This window comes from Ciona intestinalis, chromosome 10, assembly GCF_000224145.3.
Source record: "Ciona intestinalis chromosome 10, KH, whole genome shotgun sequence".
In the NCBI taxonomy this organism is placed as follows: domain Eukaryota; kingdom Metazoa; phylum Chordata; class Ascidiacea; order Phlebobranchia; family Cionidae; genus Ciona; species Ciona intestinalis.
In genome coordinates this window covers 2,731,902-2,742,795 of record NC_020175.2, presented here as the reverse complement: position 1 = coordinate 2,742,795, position 10,894 = coordinate 2,731,902, and the positions used below count along the sequence as shown (strand labels likewise).

Below are 10,894 nucleotides of genomic sequence, written 5' to 3'. Positions count from 1 at the left end.
TTTGTATGCAATATTGCAATATGTAATGTATAATAAAGATTAAAGCTATGTATATTATGTTTTATTTTTTGGCACAAGCATTTTTTGTATGCAATATGTATTTTATAATAGTATAATAAAACTATGTACGTTTAAATTTTTTTGCACAAGCATTCTTTTGTATGCAAATGCAATGTAGTTACTAGAACAGTAGAACGTGTAGAAAAACAGAGTAGCCTATTAAAAGGCAAGTAGTTTATTATTTATAACACTTTAGCTAAATGCTGGCACATTTGAGCCCTAAAACAACACATATAGAGACAAAGAGTTTCGTTTTAGCTTTTATGTGTTGCACAAACAATGCTAACTGTATTCAAAAATAAAAAAGGCATAAAATGTAATAAAATAGTATTTAACCTACTTCATCGAAAATCATAAATTATTTGAACTAATTCAAGCATAAATATTCTAAAAAAATTAAACAGAGAAAAATTAATAAATCGTTTGTAGTACTAATTCAAACATAAAAAAAAATCCAGAAAAATATAACAGAGAAATCTTTGAAGAATTGAAACTATGACAAATAATTACCTTAAGCACTTGTACAGGTAGTTGGGGGGGAGAAGTTAGAGTTACAACTGGCATGTTAATAGTTGAAGATGAAGAACTTTTTGAGGCTTGAGCTGCATTTTGTGAAGCTTGTCTTAATCTCTTCTCTTCCATAAGGGCCTAGTAGTTTAAACGTTTCGTTATATTTAAATTGTTAGGCTATTTATTATTAGATATAGTAGGGTGGGGGAAGATAAAACACATTTTTATTCTATTTTATCGTTCCATTCGGTGGAAAACAAAGAAAATTCAAATAATTTTAAAACCATATCCTCACAACTCCCATAAACAGTTGTTCATTGTTTAAAAGATCAGGATATTTGGATATTATGTGCAAAAGGTGTCCCGTCTTTCCCCACTCTACCATAAATGGAGACAAAAAAGCAAGACACAAGGTACAATATAATAATAATGAATATTATGTGTTGTATACAGGCCTACATAATATTAATACAAACACTTTTGTTCTTGCAAAAAGATAGGTGCAAAAATTGACAGATCGAACTTCTAAACCAGTGGCCTACTGCCTATCTGTGTCATATATGACTTGATATAAGTGGGTGTCAGTGTCACAAAACGTAAAGTCTGTGAAATGACCATGCCAAGATCCTATACTAGTTTGCCACATAAGAAACATAAATAGAATAGGTTGGTGGCGTTTGTCATGACTCTTATGTTACTGTGGAAATTACAGACTCTGCTATAAACTTTTCGGGTGAATTTAAAGGGATGTATAATCATGTATGTAAGCTAAAGTATAAACTAATAAACTAATAAACATTACATGTAGCTAGGTAGCCTATACCAAATGCTAAATTAATAAAAAGTAATATTACCTTGTCCCTTTGTAACTGCATCTTCATGTTAGCGCGACTACCCATTTTTTCACTTTGTTTTCTGTGAAAAAAATAGGTAAATTTAAATTTTGTTACAGTTTTAAACCCTGAAAAGGTTATACAAACATAAGCTATCATCTCTGCACTGTTAAAAAGCTAGCAGTTTTATAAGTGGCTTTTGAACTCTTGAAACTTTTTTTGCTGTTAACAAAATCCTTATCTTTGTAATGGTGGGCAACTGTTTCAATTGGTGTTACACAAATCAGTGCATTTTTCAAATCCCAATTATATACCAGTAAAAAAATAGGGTTTATGTAAATATGGTTAGACATTAGGATAGCCTAAACCAATAAACCATTGATCTATTTGTATTTCAATGTTGACTAACCAACCACATTTTCCTGCCTCTAAGCATTGAAAAGCAAGTACAAAATATGCTTAAGCACTATTTGAAGAGATATCACTTTGATATTCCCTTTTTAAACATTAGTGTATACATAAGTCAGTTTGCCGAATGATACAAAACACTTTCTAGTGACTCTATAGTGCCTACCAAGCATTTGTATACTAGACTCATGGGACCCCTGGTGTTACACTGTATTACATAGTTACTTCTAAGTTGTTAAGTAACAGTTACATCATTTGTCTGCTAGGTGTAGCAATTACGCTTAAATTTTTCCAATTAAATGTTGTTTTTAACAACAACGTGTTTTAACAACTGTTGTTTTGTCGCTTTATCCTGACCTTTCTTTAAAAAATTTCTAAATCTTTGCTATTGTAATCGAAAAGACAAATAAAAGTTATTGTGTCATTGTACATTTAGTTTATTTTTTTCGTTTTAAGGTCAAGTTGGTAAGGGTATTGCAGCTTACAGCAAGTTGTTCCTTAAAATGAACAAATATAAACAGACTGAAAATCTTCAGTAAATAAACAGACTGAAAAAAAAACAGACTGAAAAGTCAACTCTGCAAAACTATATAGATTTAGTTTTGATATCATGGGCCATGTATTCATGTAATATTCTTCAGTGGTACTTTTGTATAGGCATAATGTATCGTTACCAAAGGATTTCTACTATTGTGTTGCATATAGAGTTATATGGGCATACCAATGCTAGATGCATAACCTGTGCACCATCATCATATTTTTGGCTACCGACTAAACTAGTCGGTAGCGGCATTAGATAAAAATCTACCGAAAATTTTAGTCAGCGACTATAAAACCAAAATCGAATTTAGACAGCGACTAGTTTAGTAGTTAGCCGTGAATGCCATCCCAGGTGCATTTACTTACTGTGAGGAATGTATCTACTATGTACTATATGTTATGTAGGTAAGCATACTTATGTATATATATATTATGTTATGTAGGTAAGCATACTTATATATATATTATGTAGGTAAGCATACTTATGTACTAGTATATAGATTTTATTTAAAAAGAGGTCCATATTACGTTTTAAAACTGTTGCATGTTTATCACAATAATTATTCATGAACACATAGTATGTATTCATGAACACATAGTATGTATAGGCAAAATAGCAATTCAATGATTTAAAAAAATATATAAACCTTTTCTGAGAAGTGAACACAACAGATGCAAAACAAGTGAGATAGAAACTGAGGTCTTTTAAAAGTGTTCAAGTTCTAACCAGCAAAACACTACACCAGTTCAGCTCCTAGTATTAACACTTAACCAGCTTCTTAACTTAAATAAAAAAGAAAAATCAGATATTTAAATATTAATACACCTGCAGTTTTCTATCTTGCAATGTATTTATAAAAGCTGCAGAGTTCTGAATAAAGCTAGTTTTGCACAATAAGCAGACTTTACAGCAACATATGTTCGTTGCAAAGATATGTAGCATATTTTAGTTAAAGTATTGCGTGTTATTTGGTACTTTACTGAGCTAGTTATACTAATAAAACAGACTAAAGTTTCCCTATAACAAAGTGTATAAGTTTCCCAATAGATTAAGTCCGCAACTCTACACAATTACGTTAAACTAACCGAATACGTGGCTATAGGGGTCTATTGATTCGCCTTTAGGGGTTGGGCTAAAACGCTAACTAATATTTAACTTTTTGTTTACGTACTAACCTACACTGCAGTCTTTTATACTGAAGTGAAAATTGTGTAAGTCAATACTTGATTGTCACATTTCGAATGCGACCTTTTGATTTACGTTCACTCATAACAGCTGACTTTTATGAAACACTAAGCCAGACTGGCAACAAAACAGCAGCTTTAACTAAAGCTAGCGAGCCTTCTTTCCCTACACAAACACACGTCACGAAACCAGCTTGGCCACACTTGCTTATATACTGTTCTTTAGCACCGCTAGCGAGTACGGTGCGTTTTTCGCTCGGAAAATTTGCTGTACGTTTCCCACCGCACTGAAATGCGTGAAATTGCGTGGTGTCTCACCGGCGAGAACCAAGGTAAAACGAAAAACTTAAATCTAATTGAACCAACGGTTTGTTTAATAACTTTGACTGAAACCTAACCCATTGAGTACCGCCTACAAATTTTATCTACCGTACCTGAAACATTGCGATATATAGTAGGGTGGGGTAATGTGGGACATGTTTAGATGTTTTTATTCACTTTCCCGTCTCATTTGTTGGTAAACAAAGAATATTAACATAATTATATTATTATACAGCCCTGCGCCTCTGAATTATCGTTGTTAATTGTTTAAAACACGATCAGGAAATATAGGATTTAAGTACCAACGTATCCCATCTTACCCCACATGGGCCCACAATACTAAATATGTATGATACCCTATTTCAAAATTATTTAGGTGCTTACAGTATAGCCCTTCTTACTCCATAGTACTATATGTAATGACCTATATATGTTTGTGTAGTTACACAATTTTGCCGCGGTACACTGTTAACCTCAGTCGCAAAACGCACTTACCCGTGTGATGACTTTATTATGCGAAGAACTACAGTTCTGCGGGATTTGGTCTCTACTCTCGTGGGTTCTTTTTTCAGCTTTACACACGATTGAGGTAGTTGGTAAATTTTTGCCGTCTTTGGTATCGACCGCGCGTTTACGCACGCCACTTTGCCCGTTACTGGTACAAGTTTCTTGGTGGTGCTGATACGAATCGGCCCGGTTTCCAATTTTGCTTTTAATTTCCCGGGAGCAGCTGTCACTTCTTGTACAGTTTGAGTAATGGCCGCTTTTACGGTTGGCTTGGCGGTTTCATTTTTCAAAATGTCGACTACGTCGGACGTATCGCTTCCGTAACCTTCCGATTCCTGGTTAGACGAAGTCGAGCCAGGCGAAGTAATCCGTACGGGTAAGTCGTTCGATAAATCGTATTCCTCGTCGTCGGTAAAGTAGCTGGTCGTATCCCAGTCGTCGCACATTGCTTGTTCGGTACCAGGGGTCCGATAGAACAGTTCATCGGCAAGCCATTCAGCGTCGCTTTTACAACTTAATGAGTTTTGTTGTGAGTCGTATGAATGGCCGCCTGGCAGCGTACCAGATTGCTCCATGTCCCGAAAACCGTGACTGCAAAGAGAGAAAACGAGAGTATAAGAGTTATGAAAAATGACCCACGCGCACGACGAGGTAACTTTTGATTACAAATGGTATGGACGGGATTTCCTTGCTTGTCGGAAACTAGTAATTAATTCGTTCCCTCCAACAACAGTACCGCGTTAGGTTAAATGTTTTATCACTCACGTTTAAACTTCATGTATGTTGTCCTATAATATAGGATATACTTACGCATAGCATTTACCTTGGTAATTTTGGACGCTTGACATGAACTTGATCAAAAATATCTTCCGTACTACTTCGTTTCACGATCCTGCCAATCGTGGACCCTACCATAGCTTTTGCGTATAGCTCAAAACAGAAAATAATTCAACCTTTTTTCTAAGTTTTACTGTAGCATAAATATCCAATAACTGTTTATTCCTAAAATAAACGAAGATCTTTCATTTGTCTTGCTGAAACAGCTATATTTTTATATATGCGCTATTAAACTGTGGCACACTGCAGTCTGCTCTTACATCGTTTGCAAGCGTTGCATGCACTGAAAAATGAACCCAAGCGATCGCAAACTGTTCCATTAATCCGAGTGTAAGCCGGAAACGTAACGCGTATTCTGTTGAGATTTCCTAGCCAACTAAAGGCGAATTCCCTTGGGCATATTGACGACTTTTGCCCATGCCGAAAATCATACGACAAAGGGGTAATTGCAGTAGAAAAATCAATAAGCTGGTAAAGGGGTCTCTATTGGCGAATCTAGCAAACTAAACTAACACTTACTCGCGTAAAACCGGCTTACATAACCAGGCTATTGTTGCATGATGTTTATAACGTGATTTATTACCATATTGTTGCAACTATATGCACATTCGTAACTGCCTGGTGAACATTATAAGAACTACGATATCATATTTAAGTTGGCTAAACAAGTAAAAAAATCCAATGTTCCACCGACTGCTTTATATGGCTAGTAAAGCCGCTGTACGCTTGCAAAGTAGTAAAATGTGCAGTTTCCTAGAGAATAAGTAAGCTTTACAATACGACTGATGACCTATGAATCCAAGAAACAATAAACAGAGTTTAGTTTCGTTGCAAAGGCTACTCGGAAGATTTTACGTTCAGTAACCGTCCAACGAAACAGCTTCATCGATCTGACGGCCAGGGACCGATCAATGAACGCGTGGCGTACGGAAAATTGGATTTATGCTTCGTGCACGTGATGATTAGCTTTCGGTCGACTCAATCGTAACTAAGTCGCTATATAGGAGTTACAAATGTATGGTGCAATGGCGGCCAGAAGTTAAAGGCGTATTTCTTCGCATTAGGAATAAGCTACAGAGGTGTTTGGTTGTACAAGAAGGGGCATAACTTTGAAAATGGGGCGACAGTAATGACGTATTTTTGGTAATTTTATTTTAAAACGTCACAAATATTTCTCTTTTACTACTCTCACGTTTCATTCCGTATTTTCGCGCTAAACGCCGTTAGCGATCACAAGATTCCACGTCAGCAAAGCCCTCAGACTGCACGTGATGCGATGACATCAGAGCACGCGCTTCTGTTGACTTTTGTGTTGTGAGAAACTGTACCCGGCGTCGCACGAGATCGGCGGTAACCACTCAAGCAGAGCCAGACCAACGATTTTAAACAGCGGGTTTTACCTTACAAGCGGTAATAGCTACCAACAACGCTGCTACAACGCAGCAAGACAATAGAGCGCGAGAGATAGGCGCTTTCTCCTTACCCCAGCATTCTTTGGTCAAACATTTCCCGCTTCCGGCTTGGTAATGACTCGGTAAACAAATTATTTGAGATTACAAACAGAATAAGTTTAACAATAAACCCTGGCCAGCTTTTTTCTCACACATACCTATACCAAATATGCCTTGATATACTTAGCACTGTATAATGGCAAGTAATGTTTACTTTGCTGTTCAGAAAAAACTACTACGCCCTCGGTTCCGGCCCTCCCGCACTGCACCTTCCGTGTGCTAGATACACGCACGTGTGTAGTAGGGTAGGGGGAGATAGGACACCTTTTCATTCTATTTCTCGTCCCATTTGGTAGTAAACAAAGGAACACCCAAAGAGTTATAAAACTGTATCCTTTCGTCTCCCATGGACCGTTGGTAATTGGCTGAAAAGCGATCTGCAAATTTGTTTATTATAATGCGCTAAAGGTGTCCCGTCTTCTCCCACCCTAACATGTATTACCGGTCTATGTTAAAGCATGCGTACAAACGTAGATTGTTTAAAACCTCGACGAATTTGTTTAAGAGAGAACGGATACAATTAGCCAATCCAGGAAGCTACCATGTCATACAGCCTAAACTTTAAAACCCAGCTGTCGGAATATAACGTAAGTTGATAACAGTCTAAACACGAGAGGTATACGATATTAAATGATATATAGTAGGCCGGGGAAAGATTGGACACCTTTTCATTCTACTTTTCGTCACGTTTGGTAGTAAACAAAGAACATCAATGAATTATCAAACCGCATCCTTACAACTTCCATAGACGTTAATTGTTGATTGTTAAAAACAGGATATTTAGATATTCTTTGCTAAAGGTGTCCCATATTCCCCACCCTAGTATACACCTACACCTGATCACTTTCTGCATGGCACAATATATAGGACATAACCCATACGTGTATATGCTTACTATCAAAATTGTATTCCTGTTTACACAGCTGAAACGTTCACACATTCCAGTATTTTTAGGAGCCTATAGGTCTACATTACTAAGGAATGCGCTCAATGCAATTCTTTTTTCTATTTGTATTATATAGTAGGATGAAGGAAGATAGGACACCTTTAACACATATTATTCCAATAACCTGATCGTTTTTTAAACAACTAACAACGGTCTATGGAATTCTGAGGAAACAGTTTTATAATTCTTTAAATGTTTTTTGTTTACTACCAGATACGACGAGAAAACAGAATGAAAGATGTCCCATCTTCCCCACTCTACTATAACTACTGATGTTATCATGCTAACTGTCCATACAGCTAGTACAGTTTAACGAACAAATCCTTAAAAGAGTCTTTCTGCATCTCATTTAGTGTAGAAGTAAAGCGCAATATCGCTAAAAGGTATCAGGGCACTGTTTTATAAGCTACCCCTCACGCAGTTAGATTAACTGGAAATAATTGATCGTCTTTTACAGAGGATAGGTCCGCGCATTTAATGAACGATTTGAAAAGGCGGAAAATAAACGCAGCGCATAACAGCGGGCGGTGATCACAAAACAGAGTATAAACAACGGCTCAATAGGTGAACAAAGTGCATTGGTGTTCTTTGTATCGCGATTTTTGGTTTAGTTTAATTCGTATATATATATTTATATATATACCTACAGCCGGATGCAGTAAAAAACGATACAGATTTCACAGAATCTATTTAAATGCTATAGATATCGTTAAAGCTTGCTAAAACATACGTCCTAGTACGCTTTGGTAACAAAAGGTTTCCAACAAGCGACTTCCTATACTACAGCCTTAATACGAGTATATATCCCTTTCGATTTTATCAATGATAAGCAACACCAACGAGCAACACATGCTATGATATAGCTGTTCTACCCTGGAGCAGCATTTACTTGTACTATTTTGAAGTAAACTTCGATCGTATAATGCTTCTACTCTATGTAAGAAGACGTTTAATGTTATTGACCCAGAATGCAATCTGGCCCATCCTAAATCGCCCGTGACAGCACGAGAACGCTTACTGCTGTAGGACGGATTGATTTATCTGCATTAGAATGAGTTCAGCTGATTATATGATACTATGCAGTTTGATCAGCGGAATTGCACGACAACAATCGTTTTTTTTTTAAGGTAGAATTTGCCCTTGAACCTTACTGAACAGTAGTAACACCGTCAATACATATCTATAATACACCTCCAACTGTTAAAAGTAAGCTTTATAGGTTAGACTGTTCCATTATTAATAGCTGGTTTGTTAAAATATACTTACTAGACTGCTGCTAAAGTAGATTTACTTGTCTAACGCCTAGGTTTACCATTTTGCTGCATATGCCGCACCAACAATAGCCACACTATTGCACAATGCTATTACCCCAATGTAGGAAATCAATACTCATTACGTGTTAGTGGAGTGATTGCTAATGAATGTCGCAAATGCTTTATGTCCTAATTAAAGATTTAAAAGCGAGACTTTTTAAACTTAAACTAAACTTATGTATGAATGTTAAACATATATATTGGATATTTTGCTTCGAGCATATTTAACACCAAAGCTTTCCTAAAGAAAGTGTTGATTTCTATTCTATGACGTCATAAAGGCGAATGGTGCTTTCCCCAGAAAGATTTTTTTCTATTTAAACACACGTGTGTTGGTAAAAGTGAGTGTTTTACAGCTTGTCTAAATCAAATTAGAAATAGGTCTGTAGTTCACTTTAAGGTTTTATTGTACTATCCGATTCTTGACTATTAAATAACGCTGTTTCGGCATATATGGCAACGTTGAAGTAGCTTTAATTTGCAAACAAACATTTAGACATTTAGTTAAAATTTGTACTACCTGCAATTCCAGTATAAATTACTATTGCGTTGTTGCATGTAATTTCACATCTCTCAACAGCGTGAATATAGGTATAACACTTAGAGTTTGTTTTACTGCTTGTATAAATGTCAGTGTATATTAGTAATGCGTCTCTTTATAATAATAATAATAACTTTTATTTGTCTCTATGATTACGGTAGCAAAGATTTAGAAATATTTTAAACGAAAAAACAGGATTGTAATTGCTTATCTCTCAACAGGGTGTATATAGGTATAACACTTATAGGATGAACCCTAACATGCACCAGTGTGGCACCAACATGACGTATCCATCTCTTTTTGACTATCCAATGTCCAACATTGCCCCACCCCCTGCTCCCCCACCTTTCATGAACTGCCCACCCAGTAATGGTGCAAATGCTTATAGTTACCAATGCTGGAATAACCAGCAATTTGACCATCAAGGGCAGCAGAATTATTTTCAAGCAAACATGATGTCTACGTTTGCCTCAAGTCCTGCCCCACAACAAAACCAACCGTGGAAGCAGAAGCAAAATTTTGGAAACTCGAATAATTTCAACAGAAAGAGAAAAATAAAAGATCCGGTTTTCGTAGATTTTTGTGACGTTTGTGATCGCGGGTTTAAAAATGAAGAAAAGAAATTGGAACATTACAGTCAGCATGTGAAGGTGTGTTTTGGAGGGAAAATAAGATATTAGCTATATATATACATATTTATATAATGTTTTTATAAATATTTAGTAATACTCCGTTCAATCCGCAGTGCAAAGAGCCCGGTTGCAAATTTGAAGCTCATTTTAAACTTGTTGAAATTCACAGACGCAATCTTCATGGTCCAAGTACGTGTTGTGTAATATATATATCAATATATACTGCCTTTATTAATATTTACAATTTTTTAATACCATGATAGTCATTATATTATGTTTCGTTTTGCTTTTAAACAGCTGTATTTTTAACAAAACAAGCAAAAACTTTATCATTTTGTGGTAAAAACTCATATTTTTTTGTAAAAAGTCACCATTTTTCTTCTGTCTTCCAGATGGAAGAAGGATCAAGCTAGAAACACCTGAGGATGTTCAGAAGTGGAGGGAGGAACGGAGGAAGAACTTTCCAACTTCTTCTCGGATGCAAACCAAAGCTCTGGAAGAGAAAACTCTTGTGGAATCAGGAGCTGTGTTACAACCAACATCATTTGGGTTTGTTGTTTTTTTTATTTAAGGTACAAAGAGATGCATATTTATAGTTGTGTATATATATATATATATATATATATATAGATATATATATATATATATCTATATATATATATATAGATATATATATATTATATGTAAAATATGGGCTGCAATTCCCTGCAAATATGTGGTGCATATTTGCAGGTAATTGAAAAATAAATA

General features: G+C 35.7%; 2 protein-coding genes across 3 annotated transcripts in view; one reads left to right on the top strand and one right to left on the bottom strand.

The window, feature by feature from the left end:
• Positions 1-5,356, bottom strand: part of mitf (transcription factor protein) — a 20,075-nt gene extending 14,719 nt beyond the window's left edge. Inside the window, exons 1-4 of one of the 2 annotated variants that reach the window (XM_018813573.2) lie at positions 5,188-5,356; positions 4,353-4,955; positions 1,425-1,485; positions 571-708 (exon numbers count right to left, since the gene is read on the bottom strand). In XM_018813573.2, coding sequence (XP_018669118.1) covers positions 571-708; positions 1,425-1,485; positions 4,353-4,955; positions 5,188-5,279 — 894 coding nt within the window. In that variant the 5' untranslated portion in view covers positions 5,280-5,356. 2 annotated transcript variants of the gene reach the window in all.
• A 4,396-nt stretch (positions 5,357-9,752) lies between these two features.
• zf(c2h2)-101 (zinc finger protein) overlaps positions 9,753-10,894 on the top strand; it is a 4,005-nt gene continuing 2,863 nt past the window's right edge. Inside the window, 3 exon segments of the mRNA NM_001078444.1 lie at positions 9,753-10,162; positions 10,258-10,333; positions 10,537-10,693. Coding sequence (NP_001071912.1) covers positions 9,758-10,162; positions 10,258-10,333; positions 10,537-10,693 — 638 coding nt within the window. The 5' untranslated portion in view covers positions 9,753-9,757.